General features: G+C 34.2%; 1 protein-coding gene across 1 annotated transcript in view; it reads left to right on the plus strand.

The window, feature by feature from the left end:
* Positions 1–1,807: 1,807 nt before the first annotated feature.
* Positions 1,808–24,163, plus strand: part of ANXA10 (annexin A10) — a 103,616-nt gene continuing 81,260 nt past the window's right edge. Inside the window, exon 1 of the mRNA XM_011967790.1 lies at positions 1,808–1,989. Coding sequence (XP_011823180.1) covers positions 1,972–1,989 — 18 coding nt within the window. The 5' untranslated portion in view covers positions 1,808–1,971. The remainder of the gene's footprint in view (positions 1,990–24,163) is intronic.

The raw sequence follows: 24,163 nt of genomic DNA on the forward strand, positions 1-24,163 counted from the left end.
AAGTAAATAAGTTACAGCCAAACATTTTTAAATTTTCATCAGGGAAATTTTCATAAACACATAAAACAGAATTACATTAGCTAACTAACTACCATCTTTCCCAATAGTTTTCAACATTTTGCCACACTGGTATCAAAAGGTGTCTCATGACCCTCTTTAGCATGGAATATTATAAACCAAATACTAGATATCATAATTTTCATTGAGGACATGTTTTTAAAAGTTAAATCACAAAATAATGAGTAACAAAATTATATACTAAGAAACTATTATCTGGGAGAAAATTAGGGAATATTATCAAATCTCTTTTCTCTGAATTATTTAATAATCTTAAGGAAAGGATTTTGTTCTCAAATATTTTGACAATTTTTGTTCATATTCACATATTTAGACTATAATAAAAGCTGTAAGAACTGCAACTTACTAAAATAATCACAAAAATAACTGTAGTTGAAAACTTTTCTGTTGTTTCTAATTAAAAATTAATTGTAGTTGAAAACTCTTCTTTTGTTTCTAATTCTGAATCCTATAGTTTTAACAAGTATGTCTATTATTTTATAATTGCTATATGCTGTCTAAATGTACACAGCAAAAATACAAGACCCTGATTCATACACAGACACATACACATATATAGTAGGACTTACTAGATTTTAATGATTTTGAGCCAAGCTGCATGGTTCCATATATGTCTCATAGTACCAGGTATATTGGTAAGCTAATCAGATTATATTATAAACTGAATGCTGAAGAATATATATATATATATAGCTGCTCATTTTTTATATATATATATATTTGTGTTTGTGTGTGTGTCTGTGTGTGTATTACATTAAGACATCCTGTTTCATGGCTTTTACTCACATTTTAACATCAGAATTATTGGGTAGTTCCAGAGCTATGGATGATGATCAATTGACATTTGTCTTGTAGTATTTTGTTCTTTCAATAAAGGATTATTTGCTCCTAATTCTTGTTCAAAGTATTTTAAAATTTTTATAAATGAATACTACATTGTTCAATAAATAGCAAGTAGCAGTAAAATAATATAATACAGATTCATTTTCTTATTTTTGGAATGATATATGAATGTATCTAGATAGTTTCCAAAACTGCATTGAACTTTACAGGTTTTTCTAAAATGTGTTCCCTTAAAATGCAATCGTTAAATATTAAAATTCCATATATATATAATATAGGAAAATTAAGTGCAAAAAATGATGGTGAATATATTTCTCCAAAGACTTTTATTGGTGGATAATGAATTCTTTTCTAAATATATTTAAAATAATTTTTTATTTTGTGTATTTTTGGTATAGACAAGGTTTCGCCATGTTGGCCATGCTGATCTCAAATTCCTGACTTCAAGTGATCTGCCCGCCTTAGCCTCCCAAAGTGTTGGGATTATAGGCATGAGTCACCGTGCCCAGCCCCTAAATACATTATTTTTTAAATATAAGAGCAGATAAACAGTAGTTGAAATTTTTTTTTAAATTGTGTGGATACACGTAGAACCTAGCAATTTAAGATAGGAAACTAAGGCTGGAGCACCTGAAAGAGTTTGCATGTTAACAACAATTAAGCAGAAAATAAATCATTAACTTTGTGGGTAATCAACTAAGCTTTCCATAAGTCATCAGCTTTTTCAAAAGATTACATTTCTTTCATTAGTTGGCTACTTTATGTGTCTTAAATCAACATACAACCGGGGATTAGGTTAATGGTTCTATTTATTTTGTGCAATAATTCTGCCTACTCACCTATGACTGATAACTAAGTATAAATACAGTATCTCAAGTCATGCTATATCCAGATTTGCTTTTACATTTTCTTACCTGAGTCTGAGGTGAACAGTGAACATATTTACATTTGATTTAACAGTGAACCTCAATTCTTTCTGGCTTCACAGTGAAACAAGTTTATGCAATTGATCAAATATTTTCATCCCTGAAGTTAACGATTATCATCAAAATGTTTTGTGGAGACTATGTGAGTATAATGCTTATTTCTGCAAAGCTTTTCAGTCTTTTGAAAATTGATTTATAAAATTTCATTTGTGTTTTTGATGTTTTTAACAGAAAATATTGTTTTAATTTGTTTTTATTAAATTTTAATTAGTGGGTCTTCAATATAACTATTAGAGTTAGTATTATGAAATCTTAAATCCATGCTAATTTTGAAACAATGTATTATCTCACAGAGGCAAGTTAGTTGTCCCTGCTTTCATATGTAATTTGATTGAAAATTCTAACTGAAGTTATCATAAGATTTTTTATCTCTATATTTGTTTCTATCTATAAAAAATTAAAATAATTTTGACTATTAATTTTATTCTAAATCCATGCTTTCTTTAGAAGATAGCTTATTTTTGAATAATTTTCTGTTGAATAGAGGCAAGATTTAGTCTTTTTTTCCTTTTTTTGGCCTTGTCTGAATCATTTTAGAGCAACTGCTCTAATAGTCATTAACTTTTTAAAAAGCCAACATAAACATTAAGTTGTCTGAATATGCTTTATATGAAAAGGTCTCCATTTCACATGGTTTTGAAAATTATATACAAATGTGAATCTATGCCTTGTGGTCTTAGAAATTATATACAAGTATATGTGTGTAATGATGATTCTTTACAAATCTATATTATAAAAAATTTCAGGAAGCTGAGGCAAGAGAATGGCGTGAACCCGGGAGGCGGAGCCTGCAGTGAGCCGAGATCACGCCACTGCACTCCAGCCTGGTTCACAGGGCAAGACTCCATCTCAAAGAACAAAAACAAAAAAACTTTCTGGGAACTTTTATGCAAAAAAAAAATTATAATTTAAACTTTGGTACACAAAACATATTGTTTACTCACACAAAATAATCAATGCAGGAAAACTTTACTTTTATATTGTGTTTCTTCGGATGAATACTGAATTAGGACCTAAATGCGGCTATTTTCCATCGCTGTTAGTTTAACAATCTTAATTTCATCTTAAGATTTCAAGATCTCATTTTGCAGTTGAAAGTTACCATTTTTGTTTTATTAATTGTGAGGTAGTTATATTTCACTATAGAGAAAAAAAGGTATCAAGTAATTAGGCCAGCATGGTAAATGATTAAATTGGCAAATGCCTATTGTTTTCGCTTTCTGTTCATTTGAGTATAATTATTTGGGAGTAGCTACTATTATATTATATGCATTGTGTGGTCTAATGTTACCATTTATATGCCAATTTTTCAAAAGAAACATTTATAGAATATTCAAATTATATTTCCGAGATTATTAAACATTACCATGGTAACAAGATTTTTTTAAATGCAATTATTTGCTATGCTTCTGAAGCAAATAAACAAAACTGAAGATTAAAGATTTGGACTTGAGCATACCTAAGAATCCATTTTAAGTACTTTTGATTAGCCATTTTAGAGATGAATGTTATGTTTTATGTATAATCTCAGCAAGTGTGGATGGTAAAATGGTTTTACATAGTCAATATCAGTATAGTTTAAAGTAATTTTCTCTCTTAAGGTATATGACCCCAGTGGTCAGAATTTAGTGTTAAAAAGGCCAATATTTGAGGCCAAGCTTATCTCTTCAGTCTGATGTTCTCAAGAAAGAGACAGGCTCTTCTGTTGACAAGTAATTTCTTATTTTATAAAGTGGGTAGTAATTGACTGAGTTGTTTGTTGAAGATACGTCCCTAGATCCTCCTTATTTGGCAGTCCTCATGCAGTATATATGACATCTGAACCTATACACTTGATATAAAAGGGTTACCATTTTTGAGAGCCACAGCGATAGGAAGTTTATTGCTCTCAGTTACAAAGTATAGAAAATTTAAATATACATCGAGCAAGAGATAAGAATCATGGAAAAATGGTTACATTTCTGTAGGAGATAAACATACATAATAGGTTAAAATTACTTTCTATATTTATGGAGCGAGGTGGGCCTCAGTGATTAAGGTAGTTTAAGTGTGCTTGTTACATGAAGAAGGAAATTTATCTTTGGTGCAATAGTGTATTTTACTTATGTGCTTGACTGTGAGACCATCTTTCAAAAGCAAGATTTAATTAAGAGATTATTGCAAGCCTGAGTTTTGGTATATTCGTCAGATATAAATCACATTGCAGGAAGATATTATTATAATATTATAACGGCTCTCTTAGAATGGAGGAAATTGTACTATACAATGTACTTGCCCAAGTCAGGATCTAAACCCAGGTACCTCTACGTCCCTAGAGCTCAAATTCTTTTTATTAATAATAATGTCTCTTTAGAATACATCTGCCTCTTTAGAATACAATTTTCTTATTAAAATTGTTCACTGATTTTGTCCTGTTTTGTCATCTACTGATCCCCCTTTTTCATACAGTAGCATTTTATTTAATATAGATTCATTTCTTAGATGATACCCTTCCTTTTGACCTTTAATGGGATTAGAGTTAACTTTAATCCTATTCCCTTTTCTACCCTTTTGACACCTTTTCTTATTTCTATCATATTTATTGACTGACAGAAAATGTTAATCATAGCAGTATGAAAAGTAAGATACATGTTGATATCATATATCATACCTAAAATAGCACTATTATAAAACATATAGAAATTATTAAAATAATTTACTGAATGTCTATAAACATCATCCATACCTTGTTTAATTTAATCTTCACAGCACATTGTCCTACAAGAATACCATTTAACATGCAAAGGTTTGAAGTTCTTTTGGAGGTACTAGATATTCTACCCAAATGTTTTACACATATTATTTTTTTGTTTGCAAACTTCTAGGGCAGTATTATCATTATCATCCCCTTTTTCCAGATGAAAATACTGGGGTTCAGAGACATTAAATACTTTTCCCAGGAGTTAAAAGCCAGGAGATGACAGATACATAGGATCCTGTGTAACTCTAAAATCATTTCTACCACAATGAGAGAGAGAAACAAAATGCCTAGGTATGATCAGTCTTTGTGACCCCAATTAAACGAGAAAAACTTAGCAGCAGTATCTTTACAAAGATGCTTTGACTCATGAGTTTGCCTCAGAATAGCTCAAGAGCACCAAAGTCAGGTAACAGCATGTTAGGCAGTGTCTACTATGGGCAATGAGACTTACAGCATTTTAGCCTAACTAGATAAAATAAATGCATTGGTTTTTAGCAGTGGATTACATGTAGCGAAGGAAAACCACTCCATAAATGAGAAACGAATTCAGGGCATATTACCTAGGAGTGATTGCAGACTGAGAAGACATCTCATGGGAGGAGAAGCTGTTGATAAGGCAAGATTATTTTCAAAACTGTCTTTTCCTATAGAAAGTAATTCCCAGGACAAAAACTTCAATCCAAGAAATCTGACTTTGATTATTTATCTGCAATATGACTTACTGAGCAAATATTATTAAAAGGTTATTCATACTTTAGATTGCTTTTCACCATCACAAGACTACATTGTCTGAACTTTACACACTTTGATTCAACAAAAGTTATGAATCATGCTCTTATGGCTTCAACTTTTACTGAAGCTTCTGTAGAACTAATAAGAATTGGATTGGAAAAACTAAATGTAATTTTTTCCTTGAAGTAGTATGCACACATGTTGTTAATTTTTTTTAAATATACCATTATAACAACCGTAGATTGCTTTTAATCTAGGGGCTGGGCAAACATGACTATAGCATAGTGGCTAAACATACACTGAAATCTAGCCTTTCTGCATAGGATCTATGTGACTGGGCACAATTTGCTGAATCTTTCTGCATCTCAATTTTTTTTAACCTGTTAAATGAGTGTGATAATAGCATCTATCTTATAAGGGTCTCTTGAGAATTGTTTGGCAGATAAAGCACCAAGAAGACTATCTGCAGCATAGAAGCATCCCAAAAAGATGAGCTATTATTCACAGTTTTATTTAGTACCAGTGCCAAAACTTGAATCCAACTCTGTCTAATTCAAAAGCCCTGGCCTTCAGCAGCCCAAATGCACTGCTTCCAGAAGGGAGGTTAAGTTTGTATCCATTACTAATACAAATGCATATATATATATGTGTGTGTGTATATATAACACATACATAAGCGTAGATGTGTGTGTATGTATACAACTGTCCCAAATTTTATAAAGAAATTTGAGAAACATCCAAAGTTTCACAAAGGGAAATATATTTTCTCTTGTACTCAGCATAATGTTTATTTGTAAGTAGATTGTATCATGTAAAAAAATTTCATAAACCTACTTACTTCAATTTCTACTAACTTCTCTTCTTTATTATGGTAAAACTCCTCAAACATGTATTACACCCATTATATACATTTATTCTCTTCAATTCTCTCTGTATCCACTCATCGGGTTTCTTTCTCAAATGCCCTGCCTGAACTGCTCTTATTAAGGTAAATAATGACCTTCATATGGTTAAATCCCATGCCTAATTCTCTCCTCTCATATTTCTAGATATATAGGTGTTATTAGACACAATTGCCTTTGCCAGAAATATTCCAGAGCTAAATTCTTGAAACTCCTCCTTTCTCCTTATAGCCTCTCCTTTGGTCATAACATCCAATATAATGGTGTTAATTACATTCTATATATAGACTCTTTTCTGAATTTATATCTCAACCCAGAACCTATGCCTGAACTCCAGATTTCTGCAACCAAGTGTCTACTCAGTGAGTAGAAACTCATCCTTTTACTAGTACAGAGAAAGGAAAGTTAAAAAAAAATTAAGCCTTGCTATTATCCTTGGCTCAGGTTCTCTCATACCTTACATTATCATTGCATGCCAACTTCCGCAGTGGCTTCCTACCTGGTGCCCCTGGTCCCGCCTCCAGGTACTGGGCAGACAGTAAAAAATATGATTGTCATAAACCCTGCCCTCTTGAAATATGTATTCCATTGATGTTCAGGATTCATAATCACTCTGAAATTAGACAAAGTAATGGAATAGGAGGTAAAAGTCATCAAAGAGGAGATTTTGAGAAAGCCATCTCGGTTTGCAAGTTCTAAATTTATCATAATAGCTAGAAAAATAAGAAGACTTCAATTTGTAGAATCACTTGCATTTTTCCAAGTGAGAAGTTAGAACACCTCTCTAGATATGATGGTTTCTCTTGAATGGGCTAGTTTTTGAGATTATTATAAAATTATCTGTTATTTTGACATTATACCTATACCATTAACATTAATACATTGTGCCCATTTAAATAAGTATTACTTTAAATCTAAGGCACTTTTGAAATTAAAAAAAAATGGTTAACTATATGTTCATTTTTTTTATTGTTCCTAATTAATCAACTCATTTAACAAACAGTAAAGGAAGAAAGTCATTAGATTATCACAAGTGACAAGCATTAAGGACATACTTCTTTCCTTAACCCTTAAGGTGAAGTCTTCAGAAATTATGTTTGAGCGATATGAATCATAGTGAGTTTAATGAGTCATGTATTTCTGCAATTAGGTGGGGAGGAAAAAGCAGAAAGAAAGGGGCCATTAAAGGTCATTATTTACCAACTTCTCATTTTTCAATACAGCTTCACACACCAACATCTGACCCTTATCTACCTTAGAGTTCTTCTATCAGTAGAAATTATTTGTAATCAGAAGTAGCTCAGCTTGATTCATCAAAAAGGAAGGGATTGTAATATTTTTTAAAAAGAGATTTCAGAATTTATGCTGTAAATCTCCCAGCATCAGCTTCTTCTCTATAGTCTCCAGCTATTCATAAGACTTTACTCATAGCTTTTGGACATGCATTTGTAATCAAACGCAGAGTAAAACTTTCTTCCTGGGGCCTATTTTTCTTTGCCAGCATCACAGTCTTACAACACCCAGTTATGAATATATTATTCCTCAGTTACACTTTTATTTATATCCTGTAGACATTCTGGGTAATCATGCTAGAAGGAACCAGAAAACAAAAGACTATTACAAGTATCATGTACAAAATATAAAAGTAAATCTACACAAGATAATGTGTTTTATATACTCCTATTACAGATACAATGGGAATCAACTTCACTCACAGCAACTTTGGATTGACTTTTCATCTTTATTTGGTGGCAATTTGTAATAATAAAGCCACAGAATGTCTTCATGTATTTTATCATTCTATCTCTTAATCGAAACATTTCTGCTATTTTATTTTTAAATAAGCCAGAATGGAAGGCATCGTAGTCATACTTTTTCAGTTATGTAAAAAGAAAGCACTTTAATCCCAGCAAATATAGCATTCTTAGTACTGTGAATTAGTAATTGTTTTAAAATATGTAAATCATATCATATTTCGTTGGTGGGTTTTTCTTTTGTTGTTGCCATTAGTAGAGTAGTAAACTTCTTGAATTATTTTTCAACCCTTTAGAGATACCTAATATATGTACATATTCTTCTAGGCATTCATTTAGTTGCCAGTCTGAAAATATTGTTTGAAAAGGTAAATAAAAAAATGGTCAAAGGTGCTGAAAGAGAGAGGCATTAGTACCTGGGGACACAAGCACCTTCTGTGTACCTTTCCTCACCTGTGGGCCGACTGCTGTGTGTTTAATCAAGAGTGCGACTCACATATAGAAAAGTAAATATTCACAGCGAATACAGTAGTCCCTTCACAGCAGAAAAGGGTTAGAATCATGAACCCCCAGTGAAAGGTAATTACTGGTTTTGAAATAAGACTTTTTCATGTAACAATGGTTATAACTGAACCCAATACAGCTTAACGACCAGAATAAACTCTTCAAGATCTCACTCCCTTCTGGTTCTTATTTTGTTTCATTCCAGATATTGTGAATACTAGAATGACTGTGGGTGGCTATGCTTGGTTTTCCTTCAAGATATTAAATGACTTTTAATTTGATGACTTAGTGGATTTCGTCTTTTTTTTTTTTCTTTTTTAATATATGATCCATATGTGGAGTAACCTGAATGCTTCAGAGAAATGTCTTTTATAAAATGTTATTTTAGTCATTTGGCAGAGGGAAATCAGTATCAAATAATACCTCCTCTCAGAATCACGGGGTTACATATAACATATAACAAGTGGGTTAGTCCCTTTCAAACATTAGGCTTCCTTCTCTCTCCTACAACATGCAAGTGTTCAGCTTTATAATCTAGGTTCATTGCCTTTTTGTTCTTTCTCAACGCTTTTTGCATATTGAGAAAGTTTTCAAATAAAAATTCATGCAATCTAGAATCAGTCGTAGAAATTTTTAAGATAGGTGTGCTAAACTCAGAAAACTAGTCAAACGGTGTATTGTAATTAAAGGCATCAGATTAACTTTTCTTACATTTAGTCATGTTTTTAATCTAGATTTTTTAAATCTCTGATTTAGAGACATGTAGACAGGTTGAATTTTACAAAAATACTTAGCTTTGTTGGCAATGTAGCTTATTCTTCTGTCATCTGATTTTGAATTACAAGAACATTCTTTCCTTAGACTGGGATATAAAACAGATTCATTATGAAATTGTACTTCCCTGTAAGGCTTTCTGTCGCCTCACTATGACAATGTGTGAGGCAGGATATTTCCATATGGTTAAGATGATCGTCACCCTTCTTTCTATTCACAAACATGTTCCCTCCATAAGCCTCTCATACAAGTTCCTTCATCTTTAGCTCTAAGTGCTCTGCTTCTCTCCCTTGTATCGGGTGCTCTTCAAAGTGAAGATAAAAACAACTGGGATCTGTTTCCTGCTACAACTCATTATTATTCTCATGTTTGAACGTCCATCTTAATTCTACAGTTGTAATTCTTGTGAAATTATTTTGTCAAACTATACAGTTTGAAGCCAAATTCAAACCAATGTGGTAATTTCTGATTTAAAAGTTTGCCATATTTGGTTTTATGAGACTAGATGTGCACCTAAAAATACTATGTTTAAACTTTTTGTTTTGGGAACATTTTAGATTTACAAAAATGTAAAAATAATTCATAATTTGAATTACCCTTACCCCAGCTTTCCCTAATGTTTACATTTTATATAACCATATTGAAGTTATCAAAACATGATATTAACATAAGCACAGTGCAACTAACTAAACCACAGATATTGTTTAGATTATACTAGTTTTTCTGCTAATCTTTTGGTTTCCTGTTTGATATGGTTTGGATCTGTGTCCCCACCAAATCTCATGTAGAATTGTAATTCCTGGTATTGACGGTGGGGCCTGCTGGGAGGTGACTGGATAGTGGGGGCTGTTTCCCGTGAATGGTTTAGCACTATTCCCTTAGTGCTGTTCTCATGAGAGTGAGTTTTTCGAAGATCTGGTTGCTTAAAAGTGTGTAGCACCGGCCGGGCGCGGTGACTCACGCCTGTAATCCCAGCACTTGTGGAGGCCGAGGCGGGCGGATCACGAGGTCAGGATATGGAGACCACGGTGAAACCCCGTCTCTACTAAAAATGCAAAAAAATTAGCCGGGCGTGGTGGTGCGCGCCTGTAGTCCCAGCTACTTGGGAGGCTGAGGCAGGTGAATGGCGTGAACCCGGGAGGCGGAGCAGTGGCCGAGATCGCGGCACCGCACTCCAGCCTGGGAGACAGCGAGACTCCGTCTAAAAAAAAAAAAAAAAGTGTGTAGCACCTCCCACCTCGCTCTCTCATTTTCCTGCTCTGGCTGTGTGACGTGCCGGCTGCACCTTTGCCTTCCTCCATGACTGTAAGTTTCCTGAGGCCTCCCCAGAAGCTGAGCCCATGCCAGCATCATGCTTCCTGTTCCTGTGGAACTGTGGGCCAGTTAGACCTCTTTTCTTTATAAATAACCCAGCCTCAGATATTTCTTTACAGCAATATGAGAATGAACTAATACACTGCTCCCAGGAGCTAAAGGCCATTGGGAACACTTTTAGGCTTAATCTTACTTTTGGCATTTCTTTCTTTTCTCTTTTTTTGGCGGGGGAGGAGGCAGGGGGAAGCTTTTCCTTACAGCTACAAGATGCATTCATCTAATCTTGTATTTTTTCCTACTCCAGCCCTGGAATTAACCACTTCTCCAAAAAGCTCTGATTCCTTTCATTGAAGACCGATATTTAAAACCAAGATCTGGATACTAGTTACACTCATTGCTACTGGGGTATCACTGCTTATATGCCCTCTTTAGAGTACAGAGCAAAAAATATGTGTATATACTAACCCATTTATCTGCACGCATCTATATTTACTTTTGTACATGTGTATACATATATGTTTGCATGTATGCATGTCTCCATCTACCTTCCTACTTATCTATTTCTCCATCTGTATGTATACATCTATCTACCATCTATCTTCATACTAATACCTCCAATCTAATCAACAACCCTGTTTTAACCTTCACCATTATTTGTTACTTCTTTCTCAAACAGTAAAAACCATAAGACTATCAATATCTGAAACATGTTTGCTTATTTGTTTAACCCTACCATACATGTAGTTTAAAACTTGCTAAGTCATTATTCTGTGAGAAACAACTTTACCAAGAAGAGTACATTGTTTGGATTATTTTTATTTTTAGCTTTACAGTTCAGTCAAAACACTATTTTCTAAAGTTACTTAAGGCACATCCCCTCTCTCCACTGAGCTTATTGTGGTTATGAGATTTTTTTGTTATATAAATAGATAGATTTGCTACAAACTGCATTTTCTGTTGGGTTTCCCATACATCTTTGTTGATTTTGTTAAACTTACATTTAACAAAATGTGCTTTTTGTGATATACAATTTTATGATTTAAGTCATGTATCCAATGCCACATTTCCTTAGAGAAGACTTCCATTATCCAAAAATCCTTCCACACTGCCTGCCTGTAGTCTGCTACTGACCACAAACTCCAAACTTTGGCAAATATTGCACTGTTTGCCGCTGCTATAGTTTCACCTTCTCCAGAATGTCATACGAACAGAATCATAAACTATTTAAACTTTTAGACATGGCTTCCTCCACTTACTAGAACACATTTAACCCTTATTCATATTGTGTTAATCAATAGTTCTGCCATTTTATTGCTGAGTTGCTGTCTGTTGTATGAACATACCACAATTTGTTTATCTAGTCACAGTTTGAATGGATAAACTGTGAATGGATAAACTGTGGGTTGTTTCAAGTTTTAGTGATTATAAACAAAGCTGCTATAAACATTCAAGTTAAAGTTTTTGAGTAAAGTTATGTTTCCATTTCTTTTGGGTAAACACTTAGGAGTGAGATTGCTAGATCATATGGTAACAATATGTTTAGCTTTAGAAAAAACTGGCAAACTGTTTTCCCAGAGTGGCTATACAATTTTGCATTCTCACCAGCAATATATTACAGTAGAGTATCATTGTAGTTTTACTTTGCATTTCTTTATGGGTAATGATATTGATCATATCTTCATGTGCTACTTTACTATACCTTCATTGTGAATGTGTTTGTTTAAAATACTTCCCTATTTTTATTCCATTTTCTTTATTTATATTGTCCTATACATATTCTGGAATAAAAGTTTTATGAAAATGTAACACCTTTCCTTTCATTCTGTGGATTGTCTTTTCAGTCCTTTGACAGTGCTTTTCACCAAGCAAAAGTTTTCAGTTTTGACAAAGTCTAATTTATTTTTTCATTATGGATCATATTTTTGTTGTCATTTCTAAAAAATCTTTCACTAACCCAAGTCATGTAGATTTTTTCCTATATTTTTCTTCTAGAAGTTTTATAGACTTACATTTCTACTTAGGTCTATGACAAATTTTGAGTCAATTTTTGTATAAGGCATGAAGTATAGGTCAAGCTTAATTTTGTATATGAATCTCCAATTTTTATAGTACCACTTCTTGGGAACACTATTTTTTCTCTATCAAATTGTTTTCACTACTTTGTTAAAAGCTGTTTGTCTGCATTTAAGTGGGTCTAGATTCTTTATTCTGTTCAATCGAGCTATACTTCAAGATTGTTACCTAAGAGCACAGTTGCATTAGTAATATCACTTAATAATAATTCTTAACATCAATTAGCAGTACTCCTACAATCTTGGAGTTTCTTTTCAAATTTATTTCAGCTATCCTAGGTATTTTGCATTTCCACAAAAATTTTTGAATAAAATTGTCAACATCAACACAAAATTCTGCTAGGATTTCGACTGGGATTTTGTTGAAAATGTAGGCCAATTTAAGGAGAACTGATATCTTAATAATATTAAGTTTTCTACCCCATGAAAATGATACATATCTTTATTTATATAAGTCTTCTTTAATAACTGTCAGGAGTATTCTGTTTCTTCTATTCCAATATGTATACTACTTATTTCTTTTAATTTTCTTTTTGCATTGCCTGAGGTTTTTCAATATGGTATTGCAGATGAAAAATAACATTCTTGCTTTCTTCCTAGTCTAGAGTAGACTGGGGCAGTGGAAAGGGAGGTGAAGCATTCAATATTTCACCTTGAAGTAAATTTTAGATGTAGGGATTTTATAGGTGTCTTTTACCAAATTAATGAAGTTGCTTTGTCTTTTAAGTTTGCTGAGTTTTTAACATGCACAGATGCTATACTTGTCAAGTGCTTTTTCTGCATCATGTTTTGATGACCATGTAAGTTTTATTTCTTAAATTGTTAATAGGTGAACTAAACTGATTGATTTTTGAATGTTGTGCCAGTTTTGCATTATTGGGATAAACACAACTAAGTTGTACTACATCCTCCTTTTTATATATTACTGCATTGAATTTTCTTGTATTATGTTGGGCATATTTGCATTTATGTTCATAAGGGTTACTATCCTACAATTTTCTTTTCTTGTAATGTTGATTTGGTTTTGGTATTAGTATAATCTAGAGTCATAAAATGAGTCAGAAAGTGTTCTCCTCTATTTTCCAGAATAAATTTGGTAGAATTGGTATTATTTCTTCCTTAAATGGTTGGCAGAAATATCCAGTAAAACCATGTAGGCTGGAGGTTTTCTTGCTGAAAGGTTTCTAAATACAAATTCAATTTTCTCAATAGATATGAGGCAATTTAAGTTAACTGCTTTTCTTGAATGAGTTTGGGTAATTTTAGTCTGCCAAGAAATTTAAATTGAATATATATGGACATTGAATCATTCATAGCATTCCTTTTGATAGGAATGTCCTCACCAATTTTTATGTTTATAGTTTGTATCTTAGGGGTTTTTTTTGTAAATTGGCTATAGTTCTATCAATTTTGCTGTTGTTCAAATAATAAGCTTACTTCATTTTATTTCCTTATTTTTCTGTTTTTAATTTTATTGATTTTACTCTTGTCTTTACTACCTCCTACCTCCTGCTTGCATTGCATGTAAATTTCTATTATTTCTCTAATTTCTTATGGTGAAAACTTAAAATTTTTGATTTGAAAATTTTACTTTGTTCTAATATATATATATTTAATGTTATAAATTTTCCTTTAGGCACTGAAACAAATGAGTATTAAAAGTGCCAGACTTGCGTGATAAATGTAGATGACTGAATTTGTTTCTTCTCTTGTTTTTTTGTTTTTGTTTTTGCTTTTGTTTTTTGAGGCGGAGTCTCGCTCTGCTGCCCAGGCTGGAGTGCAGTGCCCGGATCTCAGCTCACTACAAGCTCCACCTCCCGGGTTGACGCCATTCTCCTGCCTCGGCCTCCCGAATAGCTAGGAATACAGGCGCCCGCCACGTCGCCCGGCTAGTTTTTTTGTATTTTTTTTTTAGTAGAGACGGGGTTTCACCGTGTTAGCCAGGATGGTCTCGATCTCCTGACCTCGTGATCCGCCCGTCTTGGCCTCCCAAAGTGCTGGGATTACAGGCTTGAGCCACCGCGCCCGGCCGCCTTCTCTTGTTTTGATCAGCAAAGGTCCATGCAGTCTTGAAAGCTTTTGGGATCTGTAGATTTGGGCACTTTTTTTTTAACTTTTATTTTAAGTTAAGGAGTACATGTGCAGGTTTATTATACAGGTAAATTCATGTCATGGGAGTCTGTGGCACAGATTACTTTGTGACTCAGGTATTAAGCCTATTACCCCTGCGTTATTTTTCCTGACTCTCTCCATTCTCTCACCCACCTCCGTCCAGTAGGCCGCAGTTTCTGTTGTTCCCTTCTATGTGTCTGTGTGTTCTCATTATTTAGCTCCCACTTATAAATGACAACATGTAATATTTGTTTTTCCCTTCCTGTGGTAGTTTACTAAGGATAATGGCCTCCAGCTCCATCCATGTTTCTGCGAAGCACACAATCTCATTCTTGTTTATGGCTGTGTAGTATTCCATGTTGTATATGGGCCACATTTTCTTTATCCAGTCTACCATTGATAAGCATTTAGGTTGATTCCATGTCTTTGCTATTGTGAATAGTGCTATAGTGAATATACACATGCATTTGTCTTTATGATAGAATGGTTCATATTCCTTTGGATATATACCCAGTAGTGGGATTGCTGGGCCAAATAATAGTTCTGTTTTCGGCTCCTTCAGGAATCACCACATTGTTTTCCACAATGGTTGAACTAATTTACACTCCCACCAACGGTATATAAGCATTCCTTTTTCTCTATAAGCTCACCAGCATTTGTTAGTTTTCGACTTGTTATTAGTAGCCATTCCATCTAGTGTGAGCTGATACCTTATTGTGGTTTTGATTTGCATTTGTCTAATAATCAGCGATGAGCTTTTTTTTCATATGCTTCTTAGCCACATATATGTCTTCTTTTGAAAAGTATCTGTTCATGTCCTTTGCTCACTTTTTGGAGTGTTTCACACATACTCCAAACATGGAGTTGTTTGCTTTTTCTTTGTAGATTTGTTTAAGTTGCTTATGAATGCTGGATGTTAGACCTTTGTCAGCTGCATAGTTTGCAAAAGTTTCTCCCATTCTGCAGGTTGTTTACTATGTTGACAGCTTCTTTTGTTGTAATTTATTGGATCCCATTTGTCAATTTTTGCCTTTGTTGCAATTGTTTTTGGTATCTTTGTCATGAAATCTTTGTCCATTCCTATTACTTGGGTACTTCTTAATGCAAACAATTTTAGGTCAACAATAAGTACAAACAAGTTTGGGTCAATGATATTTTAAAATCATTTGTTATGAATTTTTATAGTATAATGTATGAGAAATGGATAAAATATAGATTGTGGACCTGTAAAAATCTTAAAGTTTTAATTTTACAACTCAATTAAGCTAGGCATGTCAAATTTTATATCAGTGTGATTCTTGAAAACAATATAGTGTTCCATGGAACTCTTGGAAGAACAACAAAAACCCGTGTGATATTACAGGCAGGTGCTAATTATAAGAAGAAGAAAGAAGAGAAACAGAATGAATGATAATTACTATTACTTGAAATACATATCTCATTAATCTTCATAGTAACTGAAACTTACAAAACATCTACAACTTTTACTTTACAAGGTGTGAAGTAGGGGAGTTAAAGTAATTTACTACTTTGTCCAGCAAGGAACAAAGATCATTTAAAATCAAGTCTGCTTTACTGACTTACTTTAGTGAGATATCTATGTCTGTTATCACAAGAAAAATGAAGAGGAGGTTGTAACATTTTCTGGCAATGCTTTATTTTTTACAATGCCCAGAGAAGGTAAAATTATCAGATGTTTGGATACATGACACATTATTTTTGCTCCAGTTTGTCACTTACTTGATAAATGTATGCTTCTTTTTATGCCCTTCTCTTCCCAATCAGAAAAAAAAAAAAAGTTAAATCATATAGGATAAAATACATTACATATAAAAGTTCCTGCTATTTTTAGATGTGTTTCCTATGAGATGCCTCAAAGATGGAGGCATTTAAATTAGTGGCAAAAAGTATGGAAAGCCTCATGGAGTTCTTAGGAATACTATCCCCCACGTTGCAGGTTAGTTGAGAGCCTCTTCAAAAGACCAAAATACTGTAAAATTATCACATTAGAATTCCTTTTATATGGATTCCATTGGCAGTAATATAAGCAGACCAATCAAAAAGAGAAAATATGAATTTATTTGATTACAAAACTGTTACATAGTTCTTTGGGGATAAAATAGATTTAGACCAAGAATGTCAATAAAAAGGGGCAACAGAATGAAGGAAACAAAGAGCTTCAGTGGAGAATAGGAGCAATTTAAGTGTTTAGAGATTTTTTAGTGAATATCTCTCTGACATTGTTAATTTCACTTTCCAATTATTTAAAGTGATGAGAAATTATTGATTTATCCTTTACTCAAAATATATTTTTGAACAACACTGAAATGTTTTTTCAGACAGTTTAATTAATTAAACTCAGGATAATTACTGGAGGCAAAAACCACGGCCTTTATTTCATTCTTAAATTGTTCATTTAAACTCAGTAGGACTAGTTTTCCATAGGTCCTATATTAGTAAGTTTAGGCTACTATAACAAAATACCATAGACTGGGTGGCTGAAATAACAGAAATTTATTTATCACAGCTCTGGAGGCTGGAAAGTCCAAGATCAAGGTGTCAGCAAATTCGGTGTCTGTGGAGGGCCCTCTTCCTGGCTTACAGATGGCCACCTTCTTGCTGTGTCTTCACATAGGGGACAGAGACTCAGCTCTTTCTCATAAAGATACTAATCTCATCATAGGGTCCCCATTCTCATGACCTCATTTACATCTAATTATTTCCCAAAGGCCTCATCTCCAAACACCATTATATTGGGGGTTAGAGCTTGAACATATGAATTTTGGGGGATATGAACATCCAGTCCATTTAAGTACCATTACTTTTCTGTTACTCTTAGATAATTAAATGTTTGTAAGTCACCTGCACTCACAAAAATTTATAGAAATTTAAAATGTCTAATTTTGTATCAAGGTAAAAATTCTTCCCCTTTGTAGACTATATAGGGTTACTTCCTGAAATTGCCATGGCATTTGTAAACTGTGATGGCACTGGTGGGAGTGTCTTTTAGCATGTTAATGTATTATAACTAGAGTATAATGAGCAGTCAGGACGACCAGAGGTCACTCTCATTGCCATCTTAATGTTGGTGGGTTTTAGACGGCTTCTTTACTGCACCCCGTTGTATCAGCAAGGTCTTTATGACCTGTATCTTGTGCTGACCTCCTATCTCATCCTGTAACTTAGAATGCCTGTCTGGGAATGCAGCCCAGTAGGTCTCAGCCTTATTTTACCCAGCCCCTACTCAAGATGGAGTTGCTCTTTTTGAAACACCTCTGACATCTGGTATCATTTAGCTGGTATTATAATCATTTCGCACTGATACACTATGGCCTTCAAAGATGTTTCTTTGGGTCCATTGTAGGTTTTTAGGATATTTCTCATGGCAAACAATCTTCTCTTGCCATCTTCTTATCAATCTGCTCCCTCTTAGAGTTCCTGTCATTCCTTCTAAAGGAAAATTTGGAGCCAGATCCCTTTAAAATGGTTTATGGCCAACTCCTCCCACTTTGTAGCACTTATGTAATCTGTGGCAAAGTCTCACATCTTTTGTCTCAATAAACTCTGGGAGTGCAACAAATTATTGGAATTCAGACATCCGTGGTGAAGCCACCCTCTCATTTAAAATAGCTACGTAGCCATGCACTCTGAGCTTTAGACATTTCTCAATGTGTACCTACTGTGTTCCCCAAACACGTTACACATTTCAAGTTCTCTGGGTGGTCTCCTTGATGCTGACATTACCACCCTTCATCTCATTCCCCATGGCAGGACAAGGCGGTCTCAGAGAACACTATCACCTCTACCCAAATAAATCTCATTTCTAACCTCATCTAGGTTGGTAAGTGGCTATGAATAACAACACTGATTTTTAGAATTTTCTTTGCGAATCTGTTCTAGGGAATCTATTCTTCACTTTGGAATGTGAATGCTCTTGGCAGCTATTATTTTGCCATCAGGTTACAGCCTCAGCAAAAACTGAATTACAAAGGGACCAATTTTAAAATCTTGTTAAGGTGGCACATGAACACTTTGACTGTTTCCCACATTTTTTTCTACTATGCACCCATCAAATGAGAATTTCTACCAGCCCTCACTTTCCAGAAAGGAGATCAATATATGTTTGGTGCACAGCAACCCATAACTGATTTCTGCTCAACATACCATATTTATTCAGCAAAAAATTTCATTTTGATATAAAACACAGTATGAATTTTAATGGATTTTAGTCTCCTAGGCATATGTGCTCAAGTTTTTTTTTTTTTTTAATTATCAAAATTCTGTTACTCCTATCTTTGTAGCTATTACATTTCTTAAATGAAGGAAAATGATATCAAATACTCCAAATGCAATTTATATCAGAAAATTGATTTGGACTTAAGTACACGTTAGGAAAATGTTAGGTACATTACCAATAATTAAAAGTATAAAATAAATCACCAAGTTAGTATTATTTTAAAAAATAAAATAAATTTCATTCCCCCTTTAGGCAAGTGACTTTAGCATTTCCTGAATCTGACATTGAGTGGTTTGGCAAAGAGCTAACAGATGAATTTGAAGATCTTTTTTAAAAAATAACTGCAGACTCCTTACCATATAATTTCATGATAATCAATATTTGCTGAATCATCTTTTCCTTACCTACACAAAATCATAACAAAAATATACATTCAATGTCTTTATAAAACTAGGTATTCCTGAGAAATTAAAAAATTACCTTTAAATATATTTTAAAAGCATTTTAGCTATATTCAGCTAAGTTATCTGAGTTATCTCACTCAGTTTATACTCCTTACTATAACGCATCAATAAACTCCATGTTAGGCCAGGTGCGGTGGCTCACGCTTGTAATCCCAGCACTTTGGGAGGCCGAGGCGGACGGATCGCGAGGTCAGGAGATCGAGACCACCCTGGCTAACACGGTGAAACCCCGTCTCTACTAAAAATACAAAAAATTGGCCTGGTGTGGTGGCGGGCGCCTGTAGTCCCAGCTACTTGGGAGGCTGCAGCAGGAGAATGGTGTGAACCCGGCAGGCGGAGCTTGCAGTGAGCCGAGGCCACTGCACTCCAGCCTGGGCAACGGAGTGAGAATCCGTCTCAAAAAAATAAAAAATAAAAATAAATAAATAAATAACAAACTCCATGTTAGAAGTAGAAACTGTTAACCAACTGATAGAAAACCAGTCAAGATAAAATGTGTTCCTTTTGTCTCCTTTATTCCCTGGTTTAGTTATAGCTAGATGTATAGTTAATGTTTATAAAGAAAACTTCTAGTAACGAAATGCCTTCCACCCATATTAATGAGGCCACAACATTTTTATTTAGTGTTAATTCTCTTTTTTTTTTTTTTTTTGAGATTTGTACATCTTATTTCACTGAATAGAATAGAAATGCTGTGTAGGACATTCATTTAAAATAGTTTAACATAAAAATTACCTTAAACAAACCGACTCTTATTTCTAACTCTGTAATATATATTATTTGTCTATCAAGGTTAATTTCAAAATTCTAAAACTTTTGTTTCCATTGAAATTCTTTCATATAGAAGTCTACAAGTTCTTCACTATATAGTTAAACAACTCATTTATGGATTGCCCAGCCAGGTTTTATTTAGCTGCAAACTGGCTTTACTTTAAAATCACATACTGTTGCTTAAAAAAGTATTAAGGAAAGGAAAAAAACAACAACAACATAAAACCAACCACAGCCAAGCATTATTATAAAGGTAAAAACCTGCTGCGAGTAGAATTTCATGATACTTTCGAGAATAGTCTATCAGTGTCCAAAAAGGAGGAAAGTAAAAGGTAATCTAAAGGACCATTCTTTTCCTCATTAACATCTCAAGAACATACAGTTCTCTAGATAACAATATCACTGGTCTCTGCTACTGAAAGCCAAATAACTTTTAATCTCCAGGAATCTGTTGCTGTTTGTGAAATAGATGATTGTGCTTTGTGAGTGCTGATTACTAACCTATCTAAAAACATCAAATGAGATTAAAGTTGCTGAAATTTTAGAATCACCATTCATCTAAGGTTTGTAATACCATTTTGTAGAAATTGTTCTAATACTTCAACAGAATTCAGTCGTTCACACATTAAATGTCAGCATAATCTGTGTTTTAAGTGTGAGGTTCAGGAGTACATACGTTCCTTGAGGATGAGCAAACACTTCGAACCCATGTTAAATTTGCTTTATGTTTAACCCTTCAAAATTACTATGTTTTATCCTTTCTAGATTAATTTATGTGTACTAGGCCTTTTAACCACTTTATGCGACATTAAAAACATAAAATAAGCCTTAATTTTTCAAAATGTGAGAATAATAACCAAAAAGAGTAGAAAAGCATAAAATTAACAGGTAAGATACACTATAAAAGCGCTAGTTTAAATCCGGAACACTTTAGAGAGAACACAATGCTCAAGGCACCTATTCTAGGCTGCCAATTAGTAAGCCACTGGCTTTGTATAAACATTGTCATTTTTTCATATATAATATAGAAATAGGAACACTTACCTTGCTTAATACACTCTTGTTAACATCAAATAAGATAAAGAATATGGAGGTGCTGTTTAAACTGCACAGCAGCTATACACATAGTGTAATGCCTCCTTCACTTCTAGAATGTCGTGATTTGCAAAATATACTTATCACTATTTTATTTGGGGCACAGGTGTGTTCACTGAATTTAAACATTATTTCAGTTCTTTTTAAATAATATAGTACTGATGAATAAAAAGCTTGTAATGACATCTTATTATTAAACTATTTTTAGGGAGAACTGAATAGTATTTTCAGATCTGCTCCATGACATTTATCTTCAAGATAAGCACAATAGACTTCAAGAAATATCCGATTAGTGGTATATTATGAAAAGAAAAGCCAGGCTGGGTGCAGTGGCTCATGCCTGTAATCCTAACACTTTGGGAGGCCGAGGCAGGTGGATCACTTGAGGCCAGCAGTTCAAGACCAGCCTGGCCAACATGGAGAAACCCCATCTCTACTAAGAAAAAACACAAAAATTAGCCGGCCACGGTGGCAGGCACTTGTAGTCCCCGTTACTCAGGAGGCTGAGGCAGGAAAATTCCTTAAACCTGGGAGGCAGAGGCTACAGTGAGCTAAGATTGTACCACTGCATTCCAGAGTCTATGCAACAGAGCAAGACTCTGTCTGGAAAAAAAAAAAAAAAAAGAAAAGGCAACAAAAGAAAAGTCAGATTACAAAAAAAAAATGTAAATGTGACTTCATTGTTTCATTTAGAAACAAATACCTTATGACTATATGTAAAGATGTGAAAAGCACAAGAAGAGCACTTAGTGAACTATTTTCTCTTTTGACAGCTATTAAAATATTTAACAATAATTTGTAGACAATGAGATCATAAATGACTTTTCTTAAACTTTTTATGTCAGAGGTTTTTTAATTTGCCAAATTTAATACATTAAGTATATATTAATTTTCTAATGACTAAAAAATATTCCCATCTGTATTTCTCCTTCATGTGGAAGACTAGTCTAGCAATCAAGAGCATAGCCTTTGGAATCAGACAGATTGGGGTTTCAGTGTAGGCTCCATACTTTACTAGCCATATGACCTAGCAACAGAAATGAATCTGCCTGCCGACACGGTGGCTCATGCCTGTAATCCCAGCATTTTGCGAAGCCAGGGTGGGCAGATCATTTGAGGTCAGGAGTTTGAGATCAGCCTGACCAACATGGTGAAATTCCATCTCTACTAAAAATCCAAAAAATAAAAATAGCCAGGTGTGGTGCTACATGCCGGTAGTCCCAGCGAGTCAGGAGTCTGAAGCAGGAGAATCGCTTTAATTTGGGAGGCGAAGGTTGCAGTGAGCCAAGATCATGCCACTGTACTCCAGCCTGGGCGACAGAGGGAGACTCCAAAAAAAGAAAGAAAAAAAGAAAGAAAGAAATCAGTCTCTCTAAATCTATTTCTTCAACTTTAGTAATAGGACCAATCCCATTTGTTTGTATATTTGATGGCTTAATGCCTGAGAGTGAAATATGCTTAGTTCATTGTGTGCTGCTATAACACAATATTTAAAACTGTGTAATTTATAAAGAGCAGGAATTTATTTTCTCACAGTTCTGGAGGCTGGAAAGTTCAGGATCAACCCGCTTTCACTTGGTCTGGTGAGAGATCAGTCTCTGCTTTCATCTCCCTTGGTCTGGTGAGAGCCCAGTCTCTGCTTTCATCTCCCTTGGTCTGGTGAGAGCCCAGTCTCTGCTTTCATCTCACTTGGTCTGGTGAGAGCCCAGTCTCTGCTTTCATCTCATTTGGTCTGGTGAGAGCCCAGTCTCTGCTTCCACAATGGTGCCTTGAACGTGTGTCCTCTCTAAAGGAAAAATGCTGTGTTCTCAAGTAACAGAAGGTGGAGGAACTCATTTCATCAAGCCCTTGTATGAAAGTACATAATCCCATTCATGAGGACAGAGCCGTTATGGCCTCATCACCTCCCAGAGGCTCCATCTTCTGATTCCATCAACTTGGTAATTAGGTTTTATTGTAGATATTGGAAAAGACACCACATTCAAACCATAGCACAGGGTAATATAAATTATTTAGCACTATTCTTGGTATATATTGAAAACTCAGTGTGTTGACTATGACTTTTGAACACTTATTTACTATGAATACTATTATTCGTGATATTGAACTACTTTTCTTCCCTTTACTTTTTTACATTTATTCGACTTTCATTTGGTTGGAATTACTCTTTAATATTATGTTTGGAAAGGTTATATAGGTGGCATTTTTCCTTTTGCCTTTCCTTTCAATTATAGTTTTGCTGGTTTTAAAGCTTTTCAGTTTGAAACCTTTCCCTCTGGATTCTGGGAAGGCTGATCAAATGCCTTCTCATATTTAATTTTGCAGAAGAGAATGCTAATGGCAGTTTGGTTATTTCTTTTGTAAATAACCTAAATAGGTCTAAATATTATGTTTCAAATGTTAATCTTGTTTTTTTTTTTCATTAACATTCTCCAACATGAGGTAATCTCTTTTCATTTAAGGATGTGATTCTTTCATTACTTAAATTTATGTTTTATTTATTCTTGTTTTTTGTTTCATTGCTCTGCTATCTTCCAGGTGTGTGTGTGTGTGTGTGTGTGTGTGTGTGTGTATATATATATTTTTTTATAGACAGTCTCGCTCTGTTGCCCAGGCTGGAGTGCAGTGGTGTGGTCTTGGCTCACTGCCACCTCCGCCTCCCAGGTTCAAGTGATTCTCCTGCCTCAGCCTCCCAAGTAGCTGGGATTATAGGCACCTGCCAGCACACCTGGCTAATTTTTTGTATTTTTAGTAGAGATAGGATTTCACCACGTTGGTCAGGCTG

The sequence above is a fragment of the Mandrillus leucophaeus genome, unplaced genomic scaffold (assembly GCF_000951045.1).
Source record: "Mandrillus leucophaeus isolate KB7577 unplaced genomic scaffold, Mleu.le_1.0 Scaffold81, whole genome shotgun sequence".
NCBI lineage: Eukaryota > Metazoa > Chordata > Mammalia > Primates > Cercopithecidae > Mandrillus > Mandrillus leucophaeus.